At 46.2% G+C, this 19,115-nt stretch overlaps 1 protein-coding gene across 5 annotated transcripts; it reads left to right on the top strand.

Moving 5' to 3' along the window:
- The first annotated feature begins 4,690 nt into the window (after positions 1-4,690).
- Positions 4,691-18,751, top strand: HTATIP2 (HIV-1 Tat interactive protein 2). Of its 5 annotated transcripts, none has more exons than XM_080908458.1 (6): positions 4,691-4,724; positions 5,140-5,335; positions 7,491-7,598; positions 16,130-16,267; positions 17,626-17,687; positions 18,329-18,751. In XM_080908458.1, exons 2-6 carry the CDS (start codon positions 5,141-5,143, stop codon positions 18,552-18,554), a joined length of 729 nt encoding a protein of 242 aa, XP_080764584.1. In that variant the 5' UTR covers positions 4,691-4,724; position 5,140; the 3' UTR covers positions 18,555-18,751. The 5 variants fall into 5 exon arrangements, with proteins under 5 accessions (XP_080764584.1, XP_080764582.1, XP_080764581.1 ...); XM_080908456.1 differs by having other exon boundaries at positions 4,706-4,724; positions 5,084-5,335; XM_080908455.1 differs by lacking the exon at positions 4,691-4,724 and adding an exon at positions 4,761-4,893.
- Positions 18,752-19,115: the final 364 nt, after the last annotated feature.

Below are 19,115 nucleotides of genomic sequence, written 5' to 3'. Positions count from 1 at the left end.
CCTGAACGACAGCTATTCACTGTCATGTCAGAATTGTGACAGCTTCTGTACACATTTCCCCTGGTCTTTCCCTCGTCTGTCTGGATTTCTTTCTGCTCCTTCCTTCCTGTACAATATGTAAAGTGAATTTTGTCTGTGTTTGTAAAAACACTTTCTCTCCCTTTCTCTCTCTCCCCATTTCCCTCTTCCCTTTCTCTTTCTGTCTCCTTAATTGTCTTCAAATGTTACAAGTGTCATACAATATATAAAGTTCTAAACAGTACTGTGTATTATTGTATGTTTTTACTTTTTTTTTTAAAGTGGAAGACTTGAAGCCCAGTTTTCTTCCAGTCACCATGCACCCTCCTTAAGCAGAAGACTTAAACCTCCTTAAGCAGGAAGTTTCTTTCGGGATAACATAAGGAAATAGATCCCAACGACTTTTCCTCCCAGAGTGAAATTCTTATTTAACTGAGAAGCAAACTCTCAGCAGTTTTAAAAGCAGCTGGTCCTGGGCTGGGGAGATGGCTCAGTGGTAAAGAAAACATGATACTCTCCAAGCAAAGCATATCAGACAGCTCACAACCGCCTGCAACTCCAGCTCTGTGAAATCCAATCCTCTCTTTGGCTTCTTTTGGGCATCCAAAAGCACACAGCCCACACACACACACACACACAGAGAGAGAGAGAGAGAGAGAAACCCTTTGGAAACAGAAGACAAATTCTTACTGATCCTGAGCTAGTCAGTCCAGGGCGAGCCCAGGCAGCTTGATTTTCTAAAGTTTCATTTGTCATTATTTTCCTAAAGAATGCCCTGAAGTAGTCAGAACAGAACACCCTTCCCCCCCACTGTGTGCTTCAGTATCCGAGTGCAATGAGATCATTGCTAATGGCCGTCCTCTGCTTCTAACGAAGAGTGGACACTGTATGGACCACTCGCGTGACGATCCAGCGTCAAGCTTAGTTAGGTCACTGTCCTCACTCATCCACAGATGGGAAAACCAACGTCAGGCTATGGCTCTTCTCATGGGCAAGGTCTTAGTCACATGGTCAGCTTGAAAGTGACCCTGGGAAAGGCAGACTCAACATGGGCATCTGCGTGTGCCACAGTGTAGAGCTCTGGCTGAAAGGACGATGGGGAGCTGTTTGGCCTCTAAAGGCTAATGATGATACCAAGGAGGTGACATCTGAAATGGTGCACCGGCTCTAGGAGAGTGATGAGAACACATCCACAGCTTGAACACATGTGAAATGTTCAAATCCTTGTTTGTAACAGAAAAATAAAAACCAACAAAGCAAAAAAAGAAAATAGAAACTGGAAGCAAACCTAACCTGTTTACAAGCAGGATTCGGGTTAGTCTTCTGGAACAGTGGAACACACCACGGTATCCATTTCTCTTTTCTATTTACCCCCAAAGGACGTAAAAGACAGGCAGGTACTAATTTTACTAAAAGTTCAACTTGGTGAAGCTAATGAGTTTATTGGGGGCGGGGGTTACAGAACTTGGGTGCAGAGTTACTTGCAGGAGTGTGGGTGACTCCCAATGGCAGCATCACCACAGAGATGTACCCTATCATGGGAGGTGACTTCATAAAGTTACATCTTGGAGTCTGTCTTGAGACTTAACCTTTTACTCTGCATGTGGTCTAGAATCTAAAGATCCCTTGTAGCTGTGGCCAGGGAAGGAAAGAGAGGTCTTATGATTTTTAAAACATCTGTTGAGGAGTGATAATATCCTCATTAATCTTATCTTTACCCTAGACCTGGCTACCACTGTGTTGCTGTGTTCTAGTTGCCGTGGTTACCAGGGGAAAGTCCAGGATGGTAGGAGAGAGCACCATAGAACAGCTACTCAGGAAGAAACATTCAGAGCTGACTGACCACATGTCTCAGGACACAGTTCCAGGGCCACAAAAATGAACTTAAGTTAGACAAACATTGGTTTGAGGCACACTTTAAATCTATATATTTTAATTTTTTATTACATGTATTTATTTATTGGAAGGGGTGGGCATATAGCGGTAAGATAAGAAGGTCAGAGGGCAACATTTTCTCTCCTTCAGCTATGAAGGGCTTATGCTTTTGCATGTGGAACCCTCTCCACAGCCCTACCTGGTTTTTGTTGCTATTGAATTTTGAGACCAGGTTTCTCTATGGAAGTCCGGCTGTCCTGAAGCTTATTTGAAAGACCAGGCTGGCCTCAAACTCATAGAGATCTCCTACTTCTGTTTTTTGTGTGCTGGGACTAAAAGCTCCTGACACCATGCGGGGCCACATGCTTTTTTAAAGATGTATTCCTTTATTTTTTTTTATTTGTGTATTCTTTATGCATAACAGAAGAGGTCATCAGATCCCTTTACAGATGGTTGTGAGCCACCATGTGGATGTTGGGAATTGAACTCAGGGCCTCTGGAAGAGCAGCCAGTGCTCTAACCACTGAGCCATCTCTCCAGCCCCCTGTATATATCTTATTTTAATGAAGTAAGTGCCCCATGAAGTGAATAAGACTCATGGAATTTATTATACGTCCTATAAACAGCGATGAATATTAAACACATAAACTAGGTAAAACAAACAAAGCAAACCCCCCAAACCCTAAGATACCAGAGTGGGTGCCCTATGACTCTGGAGCAAGCAAGACTAAGCAGAGTAAAACCTTCCAGCCTCTCAGTGGAAAGGAGTCTCCAAAATATAATAACAAAGGCATGTTCTGGGGTAATGTGTATTGGGGCTGTGTACCTTATCATGGTATACTGTGTCTTAGCCATGGTATACAATGTTTTAGTCATGGTATACAATGTTTTAGCCATGGTATACAATGTTTGTTTTAGCCATGGTATACAATATTTTAGCCATGGTATACAATGTTTTAGCCATGGTATACAATATTTTAGCCATGGTATACAATGTTTTAGCCATGGTATACAATATTTTAGCCATGGTATACAATGTTTTAGCCATAGCATACTGTGTTTTAGCCATGGTATACAATGTTTTATCCATGGTATACAATATTTTAGCCACGGTATACAATGTTTTAGAATCATCACCTGAACCCTTAGGACCCAAGCATTTTATCTTAAAAACACCATATCTCGATTTTGCAAAAGAAAGAATGAGCTTTCGATAGTCAGTAATCTCTATAAGGGATTTAAGACATGCTCCCCCCATGTTAGCTGACAAGATCTGAGGGTATCTTTTCATATGACAGTCTCTGAGAAGATGCATGGCAGAGCCTACACAATCTGATAGCCGGCACCATGACAGCCCAGTGGGGAAGGACAACAGTGTCCTCGGTTTCCTCCATTTTAAACTGCCAGCAGCAGTCCATCTGGCTGGAGTGAGTTGGGAAAGGACTTTATAGGCAGAATAAGCAGGAAGCCCTCAGTACAGCCTCTGCGAACAGGCAGCAGTTAAAGCAGGCGAACCAGGGCAGAGGCTTACAGGAAGCCATCCATCATCCTAAACTCCCTTTTCTTGCCTAGCTGGGCTCCACCCCTGGTCTTCACTGCATCTTTGTATTGCTTCCCCAAGTGGGAAAACCTGTAAGGAAATATTTCAATGCCATGCCTAGGCCATATTTTTATATAATAACACCTAACCAGCAAGGAGGGGGAAAGTATATTTCATTTGACTTCTGGATTGAGCGATGGAGCACCACGCTCACAGTCCAATCTATCTTTGCTTAGGATCACTAGGTGCTTGGGTCTGGGAGAGGCTGAATTAGATCATGCAAACCCACATCATGGAAGGAGAGAACTGAATCCTGCAAGGTGCCCTCTGCCCTTTATACACCCATCATGACTCCAGCACACACACACACACACACACACACAAATAAATTCAATTAAAAATATCCCAGACTCATGTCATTCAAGTCTATAGCATTCAAAATCCAGGGCCAGCCCAGTGTGGCCTGTATTCTAACCATTGATCTTGTTGTGAATTGAAGTTCAAACCACAGGATCAGGTTTGGAAACTCTTCCTGTCTCAACTGTCCAGAAGGAGGCCAGGATCTGGGCAGGAACCTCAACCCAAAAACTAGTCAAAGGAACCAGCCTGACTTCTGGCTTGAGGGAATAAGATATGTGTCCTTAAAGAGGCAAGAAATAGTTTTGTTTTTCATGGTGTTTAAACGGGGCTAGGCTTTTAAAAAAATGTTTTACGTTTCACTTTACTGACAATTTCATATGTTTATATATTTTGATCTTACCCCAGCATGTCTGTTTTGAGAGCTTCCTCTCAACAAATCCTCCTGAGTTCTTGAGACAGAAGCTCATATATTTCAGGATGTCCTAGAACTCAGAGCACAATGTTTCCAAGGAGGATCATACCTGCTGGTAGTGCATGCTTGTGCTACAACATCCAGAGTTCCGTGTATGACAGGCAATCACTTGATTAACTAAGCTACATGCTGCATCCCAAGCCTGAGAAAGGGATGATGCCTTCCAATACGTGATGAAAATTACACTTCAGGGACCAAGGGCCAAGTCTGGGATGCCTTTTAGCTAAAACTGAAGGCTCTGGCCCCAGACAGGAAGAACGCAGTTGCAAGGAGGGTTGTGGGGAGAAAAATCTGTGCTGAGGTGAAGCACAGCTCAGTGCCCAGGCCCCACTGCAGCTCAGCTCCCGGGAGTGGTTCGAGCCTTAGCTGCAGCTCCTGCGCAGGGGCGGGTCCCGCGCTCAGCTCCGGCCCTCGGTGGGGCGGGGCCGCGAGCACTGTCACCGGAAGACGCCGCGGCGGGTAGGCTCCGGCTGGACCTCTGGGGAGGATCCGAGCCAGGAGGGGAGACTGTGGGGGCTGCAGGCGGAGCGATGCTCGGTCCCACGCTGCTGGGCGTGGCGGTAGCCGCGTTGGTGGCTTCAATGCTACTGTTTCAGCGTGGGGACGAGGGGTCCGGGGCTGCCCCCAGGTAACCCCGGGTAGGGAATGGAGCCGGGCCCCGCAGCCTTGTCCAGGCGAGCCGTGTTACAGTGGGCTGCGAGGCTGGGTGGCCCGGGCACATCCAGCCACCGTCCATAGCTGTGTGACTCAGCACTTCCCCATGGTTGGGGCTGTGTAGAGTCTCTTCTGCCCAACAGTTAACAACCCTTGTCCCCCAGGGTAAAGAGTGTCCCCTAGCACTCTGAAACAGTACCCGTGGGTGTCGTTTCTCCAGCATGGCGGACAAGGAAACACTGCGGAAGCTTCGGGAAGATTTCAAGATGCAGAACAAATCCGTCTTTATTTTGGGTGCCAGCGGGGAAACCGGCAAAGTACTTTTAAAAGAAATCCTGAGGCAGAACCTGTTTTCCAAAGTGACGCTCATTGGTCGGAGGAAGCTCTCATTTGAGGACGAGGCTTATAAAAATGTGGTGGGTATTTGAGCTGGGGCTAAAAGGGAATGTAGCCGCAATCATTTTGCGGAGGGGAAGGTGTTCATATCCAGAGGCTGGCCGTAGCCAGGTGGTGGTAGAGACTAAGAAATGGTCAGAATTGATAGAGACGAGCCCTTCCATCACGCCCTGGTTTGTGCCTGGCTTGCGGGCCTGCCTTTTATACTGTAGCGTGCTGCAATCTGTGTTCGGAACTTAGACTGGAACCCGGTATGGTATCGAGAAAAAGGCGCTGTTTACAGTTCCTAGAACGCACTGCTTGCACGTTTTGCCTACCCGTGTGTTTCACAATGTCACAATGGAAAAGTGTGACAAGGACATTTCTCCCAAATTTCTTCCAAGCAGGCATCCTCAGACCTGTGTGTTTGTAAACACATACTACCCTCCTCGTAAGTTACAGCAAATCGTAATGCCAGACTTCCATCTGGTAATTATGCCCAATTGGAGAACCGTGGACATTCTGTTCCCCAGTAAACATGAGTTACCTATCAACTGCAGCAAATTACAGTGTAGTGTGCTCCCGGGACCTCAAGGCAGTCTCCTGTGGGGCTCACGTTTTTCCTGGTGTGCGTACTCGCAAGTACAAGTTTTTTATTTCCATGATTTCCTGGTTGTTTTGTTTTACAAACGCCTGGTGCATCAGAACTGGCTCTGCTTGGGCTGGGCTGGGTACTGTGTAAACTCTGTAGTCTAGTTTCCTGAACCCTGGGGAGATTCCCGGCAAGTGGAGCCTAAGATTACAATATTCTTTGGCACTCCTCTGAACTCCTGTGTGATGGAACACTGCACGGTTGACGGCAATCCTATTCCCTTAGATATAGGTGGCTTAGGTTTGAGACAGTGTTTCTCTCACTAGGGTAGGCTGGCCTTGAGCGCACGGGCCCCCTGCCTCGGTTTCTTTCAATGGCTTGCCAATTTCAGTGGAGAATAGAAATTAGAAATACCGCAGAGGAGAACACATTGAGCTAGGGATGAAGCTCAGTTGACAGAGCACTCACCTGGCACAGTTAAGGCCCCTGGTTCCCCGCACTCTATGATTGGATACGGTGGAGCATACCTGTAATTTTAGCACTTGGGAGACAGAGGCAGGAGGATGGCGCTCAAGGACAGCCTTGGTTATGTGGAAGTTTAAGGCCAGTCTGGCCTTGTGAGAGAGAGAAAGAGAAGGAGGGAGGGAGGGAAGGGAGAAGGAGGAGAAGGAGAGAAATAAGGAGGGAGCTATGCGACTGCAGAGACTGACTCAGACATTGGCAAGAGTCCTAAGAAAATGCCTTTGTCTCAGGTTCCTTCTGGCTCATTCTCATGATGGTGGTTTGTGAACTGAATTGAAAGAACATCACCTAGACATGACAGCTGAACAAAATTCAGACACACGTATGATGAGCAATGAGCCACAGGCTGGAAGAGATGGCTCCGAAGAGCACAGGCTGCTTTTCCAGAGGACCTGGGTTACATTCTTACCACCCACACGGTGGCTCACAACCATCTGTTAATTCCAGTTCCAGGGAATCTGATACCCTCCTCTGGGCCCCTCTGACAGTAGATACATGTGGTGCACAGACGATGCAGACAAAAGTGCCCATACACATAAAATAAACTTTAAAAAAAAAAGAAAGAAAGCATTTAAAGCATTGTCACAATGCATCTTTAAGTACCAGGCCTAGGATTCAAAGCTGGGTCTTTGACATCCTAGCTACCATTTTGTTTCCACATCCTACCCAAATGGTTTCCTTCCTGGTGAAGTATATAGAATGGTATTTTTGTCTTCCCAAAGGTAAGGTACGAATGACCTTGATATTTGGAATCTGACTTGCTCTACTGCAGTTACATGTTCTGTGGACATACATGTGAGTCACTGATTATCAGTTTTGATGAAGATATTTTTCATTGCTTGGTACCCAACCCAGGGCCTCACATGAATCTTGGAAGCACTTGGCCACTGAGTAGCCATCTACACTCAACTCCAAATTAATTTTTTTCTCTTTTGGTAGGAAAAGGGGGATTTGGCAAATTTGATATGATAAGCTTAGAGATTCAGATAATCACCTGTCATTTATTCTTTATGTCTCAAAGGGGTTTTGCCTGTTTTTTTAAGTGTATGAAGTTGTATGCATTGTTTCCTTTCCTTGTCTAGCATCAGGAAGTGGTGGATTTTGAAAAGCTGGATGACTACACTTCTGCCTTTCAAGGCCACGATGTCGGATTCTGCTGTCTGGGCACCACCAGGAAAATAGCCGGAGCGGTGAGCAAGAAAATAACCCCTCCTCTCTTACTGGCCAGCATCTTTCCCTTCCTTTGCTTTCAAAGATTTGCTTCATTTCCTTTATGTGTGTAGGGGAAGGGGGTTGTGTCCGTATGAGAATGCAGGTGCCCACAGAGTTCAGAAGCGTCACAGGTGTTGGTGAGCTGCCCAGTGGTCCTGGGAACCGACTTTGGGTCCTTTGCAGAAGCACTTTGAGATCTCAACTGCTGCGTCACCTCTGGAGCGTCAAGTGTTCTTTTCTTCTTTTTCTTCTTCTTTTTTATTTGGTTATTCTCAGCATTTACATTTGAGATGTTATCTCTTTCCTACAATCCCCTCCCACCTCTCCCTCTCAATTCTTCCATAACGTACTCCCTCTCCTAACCACCCTCTCCCACCTCAGCGCCTTGGCATTCCCCTACACTGGGAAAACGAGCCTTTCAAACCTTCACTGGACCAAAAGCCTCTCCCCCCACTGATGTTAGAAAATGCTATCAAGGGTTCTTTTCTTGCCTACTCTTTTTTCGTGGGGGCACAATGCAGTAGTTAAATGTAAAAAATGTGCTCTAACAGTCTATCTGCTAAAAATAAAATAAAATAAAATAAAAAGATTCCATCTGCTGTTCCATCTGTATTATACTTAGGGTGTTTCAGGTAGGGCCATCATTTACGTAATAGCCTCTGAGTTAAGGCTGAATGCCAGACACATCACAGATATTTCCGGGACCGAGCCTGTGGCAGACATAATCATCACCATGTACCCTGACTAAGGGAGGCAGCCAACAGTCTCCAGGCAAAAGCAGTTGGCTCACGCCGTGGGCAGCAAGCTTTATATTTCTTTCCATAATAAATGTTTTTAGGCTTGAAGCATTCTCTCTCTCTTATTTGCCCCAACCTGCTTTCAAGCCATCCCTTAAACTTGGGGGCCAGAGCATAAGAACGCAGAGGCACGACTCAGTCAGCACCCCGTGATGACTTAGCCACCAGGAGTGATTCAGCCAAGGCGTGACTCAGCCCTCACTGACGCAAAACTGCCTTAATACACATTTTATTTTCTCTTTAATGGTGTACTAAATTGAGTCAGCCCCTATCCAGAGGCTATAGTTTACTGCATAGCTAAAAGTCATGGTTTGTAACAGAGATCATGGGCAAATGCTTATACATCCTTTTCAGTTCAGATCTTGAATGTAGTTTGTGCCTCTTGCAGAATTTATGGCTGAAGTCCATGTGTCTATTGAATATGCAGGACACTGATTCTGCTGATGATTGTATTAGCTGCTTTTTTTTTTTTCACCGCCATGACAAAGTACCTGGTAAAGCAACTTAAGGACGGTGAGGGTTATCGAGGCTCACAGTCCGAGGGCTCAGTCCAGCTTGGTAGGGAGCATGAAGCAGCTGGTCATCAACATAGCTTTAGTCTGGAAACAGAAAGATGATGCCGGGGCCCGGTTCGCTTTCTTCCTTGTGTTCAGTGTAGGACCCCAGCTCGTGGAATAGTGCCACCCGCATTTAGAGTGGGATTCCCACCTCAAATTAACCCAATCTAGAAACGCCCTACAGATATGCCCAGATCAAGTTAACAGCATTAACCTCTCCAGTGACTTAACTAGTTTTTGTTTAGTTTTGTTTTGTGTGTGTGTGTGTGTGTGTGTGTGTGTGTGTGTGTGTTACAGGTGCTCATTGGAGGCCAGTGGTATGGAGCTTCCTGGAACTGGAGTTAGAGGCAGTTGTGAGCCTCCTGGTGTGGCTGTTGGGAAATGAACTGAGACCCTCTGAAAGCAGAGTCTGGACCTGCCCTTAATCACTGAACCACCTCCCCAGCCTCAGTAACAGTAGTTGTCACAAACCAGTAGATTGCTGTGCTTGTGAATTGTGGGTCTCTGCCAGCAGAATAGTGGCTCGGCTGTGTCTCTCTGGGCTTCTTGGTGGTACAGAAAGCAATTCTGCAAGTGTTTCCAGCAGAGGTGGCCCCATGCTGTCCTGTGCAGATTTACACTTCCAGCCTGGACGCTCAGGGGTAGAAACTAGATTACGGAGAAGTCTGCTTTCTGGAGAACTGTGTTTCTTCCTCCTCGGCTGGTGTGGTCCTTTCTGTCCCGAGTCGGTCACAATAACCTGTCCGCCAAAAGCACACTGCAGCGTTCAGCTTCAGGCTCAAGGCAGGAGTTGGCAATGACTCAGCAAAGTGAACTGCCGCTTTAAGCAAAGGGTGAGGCAGCTATCATACGGTATTGGGGGGAAATGTTAAGTGCCGCACTGAAACTGTAGTTCTAACCAGAGGAAAATAGATTTTTTTTTTTAAATCAAGGTGGCTCCCACCTAACTCCTAAGCTACCTGGTGCCTTTTGTCCTTAAAATCAGTTTGGAAAGATAAAGGTAATTGATGATTACAAAAGGGCAAAGAGCAGCCAAGTGAATAGTCTCAGAAATGAGTTTAAAGGATCAAGAGGATATGGGCCAGGTAGTAAGCCACGTCTGCCCCTGGAAAGGCATGTGCGTGCGTGCACAGTGTACATGTGCACTCAGATTCATGTGTTAGGGTGCACAAATGGGGGTCAAAGGACAACTTTTAAGAATCTCCCCCACCTTGTCTACCATGCTTCAGGCTGGCTGCCTTCCAAGCTTCCAGGATATTTTCTTGTTTCTGCCCCCTGTCTTGCCATCTGTTTTGTTTTCTGTAGGTTCTAGGTGTCAGACTCAGATTACCAGGCCTTTTAAGGTCTGGTGCGGTGATAGGTACCTGTATTCCCAGTCCTCGAAGGACCAAAGAGTCCAAGGCTACATAACCAATGTGAGGCCAGCCTGGAGTTTGTGAGACCCCGTCTGCAAAGCAAAGAACAGAGACCTAAAAAAAAGAAAAAAGAAAAAAAAAAAAGCTAATTTAGATTCAGAGTTAGAACACCGTTTGGAGGTTGCAATAACTTAAATGGCTAGGAATCATAGTTCAGAGGGGCTTGTAGCTTTCTGAGCACATTCCTGCTGGGATTCTGGGTCACTGGACTTCTCTGGAGAAGAACTAGCCAAGTGGTTAATCAAATGGACCCTGCAAGTCTGCTGGCCGGTCTCGTGTCTTTCAGTAACTGTTTGTTACAGGAACACTGTCAGCCTCAACAATCTGAGTCTTTAGTATAGACATGTAGAAAAGTGTCTCAGTGTTCAGATCCTCTGAGTAGCTGGCTAGTCCTTCTGTGAGCCTTTGAGGAATAGTCTCCTGAGATACCCTTAACGAAGGAGCATTGGGTAAACAGCGACATGTGTGGTCTCCTGGCTTTGCAGATTAGAAGTCTAAGGCCAGGGTGTTAATGGGTATTTCCTTGATGGAAGTGTTCACTTCTGGGCTCTCCCTCTGTCTTCTGATGGTCATCTTTACACAAGACCTTTTCCCTATGTGCGTGTGTCTGAGCACACGCAGTACAGCCTCATCATGACGAATTAATTCTGCAATGATGCTTTCTTCAAGTGAGATTACACACCGGTGTTCCAGCAGGAGGATCTACACTATTCTTTAACCCACAGGTTTTCATTAGAACTGATGCTAGGCAGACATCTTAGCTTCCTTCAGCCATTTGGGAACCAGTTTCTTTCTTCGTCGGTGGCTGCTTAGGTGCTGCCCTCCTTCCCCACTCACAGGCTCGTAGCTGGTGCATCGTTGGCTTTCTGCCTTGGCTCCAATCCAGACCTGCTGGATGAGCATGTCTCAGGTTAGAAGCGTGGAGCCTGTTTGCAGGTTCCTTGGGAGAGCTGAGACAGCTGGTCTTGCTTCCCTGTTGGACTTTCTACGAGGAGGCATGGAGTGATATTCATCATCTTCTGCTCTTCCAAGTACTGTAGTTCTAATCTTGCTTGATCAAGTGAAGGCTGGGATACCCTCAGAAAGCAAACGTACCTTGAAGAGCAAAAGTCAAAGACACTGCTGGGATGCAGTCCAGATTTGTGGGCACTGTCAAATTCTTGATCCTGTTGACGTGATTAATGCAGCCATTGCAACATTCATTAGGCATCCATGGAATCTCCTGGCTTCTGATTCCAATCACATACTCTGATCATCCAACTTGGGTGCTGAATGCCACTAACCATTGATTTTTGAATAGCCTGATCAATGGGTGCTTATAAGTGGCTGAAAATGTTATGCCTCGTGAAAACACAGTAAGGTCTAATTTTAGTTTCCACAGATAAAGTCTGTTTAGAACACAGCCAAGTTTGTTGTGTCCCCGGTCACCCATAGCCACTTCTGTGCGGTAATGGCAGATCTGTGTGGGCGTTAGCTGAGCCCTGGCAGCCAGCCTATTTGTTCCTGTTCCCCTCCAGGATAAGATACCCAGACCTGTTCGGAGCACCACTGCTATACTTGATGTTCGGGAGGAGGCTTGTGAAGTGATGAAGTTATTGATAGTACCAAGGACTCAGATCACAGGTCCTCTGGGAAAACAGGTGGCCGTGCAGCCTAGAGTATGTAGGTTAGTGTCTGCCGAGCCCCACTCCTTGTCTAGCGCATGACTCCCTGTCACCTGCAGGGCGTCTGAAATGAGTGCAGTGAGGGGTTCAGGAATCCTCGGTGTCTGTTTGGCTTGAGTTTCTATGCTTTTTCTCTAAGAAAGAGCTGTCTCTCATTTCTGTACATCAGATAGGGAGACATTATCCAGGACACACACAGAGACACACTTGCACACACACATGCACACACACACAGACACACACACATGGACACACTCATACAGACACACTCTTACACACACACATGCACACACACACACTCATACACACACACAGACACACTCATACACACACACAGACACACTCATACATACACAGACATACTCATACACACACACACACACTCATATACACATACAGACACACACACACATGCACACACACAGACACACTCATACACACATGCACACACACAGACAGACACACACACACGGACACACTCATACAGACACACTCTTACACACACACATGCACACACACACAGACAAACTCATACACACACAGACACACTCATACACACACAGACACACTCATACACACACACACTCACACACACACACACTCATACACACACACACACTCATACACACATACAGACACACACACTCATATACACATACAGACACACACACTCATATACACATACAGACACACACACACATGCACACACACAGACACACTCATACACACAGGGTTTGGGTCATACAGTTCTCCATCTATCAGCATCTGTTCTTTACTCTGATTTAGGGTTGAAAAGAGGTGAAGGAGCAAGAACCCTAAACAGGTTCACAGCTGAGACCATTTACACAGTGAGAGACCTTCCTCCTCAGGAAGGGCCTGGAGGCTGTTGCCCCAGAATGTTCTCCGATGTCTTCAGTTCTTAGATAACTTGTATTATTTACCTCTCTATTATTACGGTGAAACATTGTGACTAAGACAATTTATAGACGGGATTATTTAGGCTTATGGGGTTTTGTTTTTTGTTTTTTTTGTTTTAGACTTGTTTATTTCATGTATGTGAGTACACTGTCACTGTCTTTAGACACACCAGAAGAGGGCATCAGATCCCATTACAGATGGATGTGAGCCACCACGTGGCTGCTGGGATTTGTACTCAGGACCTCTGGAAGAGCAGTCAGTGCTCTTAACCACTGAGCCATCTCTTCAGCCCCTGGTGTATGCATTTTTAAAAATTTGTTTGTTTGTTTTGAGTAGATCCTGGGGGGAAAAATTACAGTGGAAACTTAATTCCTTATTCTAGAAAGTTCCTCCATCTTGAAGTAGGGCACATTGGCTGTGGGATGTGAAGACTCACTAGCCCAGCTCTCTGAGGAGAGACCTGGATTCTCTCTCTCTCTCTCTCTCTGTGGTTAGACAGTGAGGTAGTTTTTCAGAAACACTGTCTCTAGGGTACAGAAGAGCTTCTCAAGTTTGCTTTCTCTACTGCTTTTAATATGCGCCGTCGAGAGCAAGAATGAGAGTAGTGTTAAGTGAAGCCATGTATAATACTGAACCGTCCTTCTACGTTTAAGATTCCCATAGCATCTCCCTTATGCTGCCCTCCCCAGTACCAGGCACACACTGGTGTCTCCAGGCATTCCGAGAGACCTCGCTTCAGCTGGTTTTCCGAGTCCCTGGAAGCCGTTGACCCTTATGCTTAGAATCTCATTCAGCAGCTAAAAGGCCATGCCATCAGCGTGAAGGAAGTGAAATTTAAAATTTAGTGTGCTTGGAAAAGTGCGTATTTATAATGAGCTTGAGGGGCTCAGAGGATTTGTGAAGTCGGTTGGGATTAGCGGCCATTGGTTGCTAATAAAACAATATTTAGCTTTGTCTGGAGAACAGCCCCGGAGAAAGGTGTGGGCACCTTGTCACCAGAGCCCATTGAGGCGGGATGATGGGCTGGGGGCGGGGGGTCCACACGTTGGCGTGGGTGCTGGTCCTTCAAGGAGCTGTTGTCAGTTGCTAGCTGGGCTGGTGAAAGGAGGGACGCCAGAGACTGATGGCTGGGGAGGTATTGATAGGCCTTCGCTGACTAATCAGCTTGAAAGAGTCCCATGGTATTTATGTCACTTTTAATTCCCATCAAACAATCGGGGATGACAGCACCCTGTTAAGGGGAGGTTGATCCAGAGCTAAAGCCAAATAAATTAGGGTCTCAGTTTAATCAAATTATCCCTCTCCTGGCCCTGGATTAAGCGAGAGAGATAGCGTCGGTCTGGAGGCTTGTGATTGGCTGAGCCTCTCTTATTTTTAAAGAAACTGCTGGAAAAAGAAAAAGGCATTGGAACACGGACAGCTAAAATAATCCAAGCATTGTGCTAACGCAAGACAAAATTTATGTTACTAGCCAACTATGCGTTGTGAATAATAAGGCAGTTATTAAAGTTGCCTTTAATTAGAGTAAGGGAAAGAAATAACTTATGAGACCCAGGGAGGCTCTTTCTCAGTTTGGCGTTTTCCCTGTCTATTCTCAGCATATCTAAAACGTCCATTTTGAGACATCAAGAAATCAACCTTCTCACTCTTTCTTTCCCTAAGTATTAAAATTTGGTTTTCTTCACTTTTTTTTTTTTTAAAAAAATCTGTGTATTGTGTTTGGAGACATGGTCTTGCTCTTAGCCCTGTCTGGTCTGGAACCTGCTATGAAAATCCAAGCTGGCCTCAAACTTGCCATGATCTTCTTGCCTCTGCCCCCTATGTGCCGTGAGTGCAGGAATACACCGCCTCACCTGGCCGTTTAGCACTGATCCCAAAACTCAGAAACATGAAGCTGAGTCAGCATGTAGCTCAAGCTGGCAGGTGAGTTAGCTGAGTGTCCAAGTCCCAAACACCAACGATGACAGTGACAGTTTGTTTTTAAAGAGATGAGTTCCAGGGCTGGAGACATAGGGCTCGGGGGCTAACTGCTTTTGCAAAGGACCTGCATTCAGTCTACTCTGGGGTGTGAAAGCATGCATCTCTCAGTGAGCCTCTGGGGAAACTCTCTCCTTTTCTCCCCATTACCCTGTGGTAACTGGGTTTACCTTTCTACTCAGATATTTTTGGACGAATATACTTTACACTCTGAATTCATATCACTGACCCTGTGATGTGAATTAAGAATCAAGAATCATCACTGTCCTCACTGGACTGAACCTAGGGCAATGTGAGGGGAGAGAGTCTCCAACCTTGTAAGTGTGTGTGTGTGTGTGTGTGTGTGTGACCGAGCAAGCCAAGCACACTTAATGGAGGTCTGGGGACAGTTCTGCAGAGGTGGCTCTCTCTTTGCACCTTTATACAGGTTTGAAGATTGGACAGAGGTTCGAGGTGACAAGCATCTTTGCCCACCAAGTCATTTTGATAGGTCCCTTCCTAACATTTTTTGATTATATGCTTGCCAGTTCTTAAAAATTTGAAAATGCATTGCTGTATAAAATCCAAAGTATTTTGTAAAGGCTCCACATAAACTAGATATCAAATTTCCCATTCTCATGGTGCCTGGGTGTTCCTCTGTGGCACTTTGGAGATCCCAGCATGGTGGAGCTGATGGAGGGAGAAGAAAAAAGCAAAGTTGTAAAATCGTTGAAAGAAATGGGCTGGGGTTGTCGCTCCACGGCAAAGGGTTTGCTTGTGGTGGACTGGGCCCCGAGTTCAGTGATGAGCACGGCACAATGGATAAATAATAAATCAATAGATAAATAATAAGTACGTAATAGCGACAAAAGGAGGAACACGTGTGACTAGGCAGGCTTGCCATGGAGACAGAGCTGTTTCCTCAGCTCACAGTGGGTTTGATCGCTGTCTGGGTTTCATTGCCATCTGTGTGGGTTCGTGTCATTCATCTTTCCTGCTGAATCTGTGTGTCCCTCTGGAGAATCACAGTTGGGCCTTTCCCAGTGTGTAGGCCTAGCTTTCGGCTATGTTTAAATGCGTTTTATTTAGGACTCCACTTCCCCTAAGCCTCCAAGCCTGCCACCCAACTCTGGGGGGACGGGGCTCATCCTTTAACACGAGCCTGTAACATGAGGAAATAACTCACGTCCTTTTGCCCCCAGGAAGGATTCGTTCGAGTTGACCGGGATTATGTGCTAAAGTCTGCAGAGCTGGCGAAAGCAGGAGGGTGCAAACATTTCAACCTGATGTCCTCTAGAGGGGCCGATATGTCCAGCAGTTTCTTATACTTACAAGTAAAGGTCCGTGAGTGTTCTGCCTTCCGCAGTCGCAGGGAAATTGGCAATACTAAGTACCTAGTATAATCTTAAAAAAAAAATACTAAACACATTGTATTGTGTATTCCTCAAAGCTGTGAGGACTGTTTTGGGAGAAACATACTTAGAAGGCAGGTATGCTTTAAAAGATCACTTCTGATGTGTTCTCCTTTGGTTATTCAGTCAGGTGGGTAGGGCAGAGGGAACCCTGGTCCTGGGACGTGTGGCCTCTCAGCTACAGAGGCTTCCCCTCCATTCTTCTTGTGGCCAAGAGGACAGAATATTTATGCCTTTTACCAGTACAGTACCCGATTATTTCTGACTCTAACTAGAAGCTTCCATTTCCTAATGTTGAAGTGGAGCTGCTGCTGCAGCAGGCAGACCTGGTTTTGTGATCCCTGTCTCTGGACGCGGACAGGAGCAATGCTACCGAGCCACAGAAGGGCTTTCATCGGCTCACCCGGGTTAAAGTCCTCCCCTGGACACAGAGTGGATGCTATAAACGCCCCTCATCCGTTTCACACTGGAGTTATAGACGTCACTCAGGGATCCTCATTGCCTTAACTATACTTTTTTTCTAAGCGTGACACCCTGAATTCTTGGCTCTGCATTTTATTGGTTCTGACATCTACTCCCTTCATTGCCTTAGACTCTTTACTGGGTGGACCTTGAAGAACATGTCCCATTATAGCTCCCCTGGCCCCTCTGATCACGTCACTGCTGTGAAAATCCATGGCTTTCTAATTTAAAGCATCTTCTATTTATAATTTCACCTTTTTTTCTTTTTTGAGATCTGGGTGGAGGCTGCAAAGGCTCAGAAGTGGTTGACACATTCTGGATCTGTTTAGACGTTGACAATTGAGGACAGTGGCCCCTGGAGCATGGCCGACCTACCAGGGGCCATCCCCTTAAAGAAGACTCATTGTCCCTCCCCTAGGGGTCATTTGCTGTCTGCAGCCACCTCTTTGTGGAGATGTTGCCTGGCTTGATCTTACGCAGGCAGCGAGCGGTCTTCCTGCCTCTCTTCCCCGCAGTGGTCACTCAGTCGTGGAGGCTTGGGGTGATGTGGATGTCCCGTTTGTGGTTGAGCATCCCACTGGCAGTTACTCTCTGCACTGTGACCAGTAGCAGCTCACTGTCATTGTGCCCGGATTAAATGGCCTCCTCTGTCAGGTCCAGACCCGAGGCTCAGGCTGTCGGTTGGGACGGATGTGAGACTCAGAGAAAACAGATTATCTTCAAGCCCCAGCGACTCCCTATCAGGCTTTATCTGAGTGCATCGGTCTCAGTCAGACACTGATTTTATTTTTATTTAAAAAAATTTTTTTTTTAAACCTTACCAGGGAGAAGTGGAAGCCAAGGTTGAAGAATTAAAGTTTGATCGATTGTCAGTGTTTCGGCCAGGGTAAGTTTTTATGCTGCCAGGAGTAAGCGGCAAAGCTGACAGCTAAGAACATCTTGTTCATCTCTTTGGGAACAAGGTCAGCGAGTGGTGAATTGCTTCTCTGAAGGACCCAGACTTCAGCTTTGAAAAAAAAAAAGGGTAGCTTGGGGCTGCTTTATAATCATCTGTAACTTACTGGAAGTAGTTCCTACATGTTTTTTTTCCCATTACATGTTAAAATTTATTCACTAATGGTTTTTGCCTTTTTAACCAAAATCAAACTTTCCAACCTCCACACGAGCCAAGTGATTTTCTTGAAGTCTGGAGGTTGGAAGTCTGAGATAGAGGTGTCACTGGGTAGGTGTCTGCTGAGTTGCCCCTCCTCCTCGTCGGCACCACCACCTTCTCAACATGGCCTCGCATGGCCTTGCTTGTGCATGAACAGAAAGATATCTGGTGTCCTTTCTTCTTAGAAGGACCGCAGCCCTATCCATCCCTAAATATCCCTTAACTCCAATTACTTCCATAAGGGCTACCTCCAAGTACAGGTACCTTGAGGGCTGGGCTTCAGTTGACAGGTTTTGGGACCAGGACTCAATCTGAAGTATCCCACAAGGTCCAAATGCACATGCCATCTCTTCCTCTACCTTTCTGTCTCCCAGGGTCCTACTGTGTGACAGGAAAGAGTCTCGTCCAGGCGAGTGGATAGCTAGGAAATTCTTCAGCTCTCTGCCAGACTCTTGGGCCAGTGGCTATGCCGTGCCTGTGGTGACGGTGGTGAGAGCGATGCTGAACAACCTGGTCAATCCCAGCAGTGGACAAATGGAACTTCTGGAAAATAAGGCCATCCTCCACCTGGGGAAAGACAGTGACGTTCCCAAACTGTGACCGTGCTGGAGGACGTTCGTGATAAACCCGGCAGGCAGGCCAGTGATGTCGAGGCTTGCTTTCAGTCTAGTCTCCTAATGGCACTGGGCTGACGGACTGCATGTAGTCGAGTGACCACTGTGCCTTGACTCTGTGTCGACACAGAAGCTGTAAAACAAGCTTCTGTAATTCACCGAGGAATAAAAATAAGTGGTGAAGCCCCGTGTGCTGTTTCAGTTGCTGAATACTGTGGAGTCATTCGTGGGGACGGCCCAGTGAAGGCCCCTGAGATGGCATCACAGCCCCTCCTAACACTGCAGGCGTCTGAACAGTTTTAGGTTGCAGGTTCCTGGCACTCCAGCAACCCTGTAAAGCCGTGCTGTTACCCCATATCTCTCCTCTTCATTTAAACTTCTGTTCAGTTTCTATTCTTATCCTTATATTGCATATTATATTATGCAATATATAATATATATCCTTATATATCCACTATTGCTAAGTGCCTTGCTCAAGGCTCTACAGCTGAAAACTAAAGCTAGGAAGTGCCAGGGTCAGGATAAACCCCAATCAGCCCAATCCCAT

This window comes from Micromys minutus, assembly GCF_963924665.1.
Source record: "Micromys minutus genome assembly, chromosome: 32".
NCBI lineage: Eukaryota > Metazoa > Chordata > Mammalia > Rodentia > Muridae > Micromys > Micromys minutus.
The sequence above is the reverse complement of the archived record's forward strand: the minus strand, read 5'-3'. Positions and strand labels throughout refer to the sequence as shown.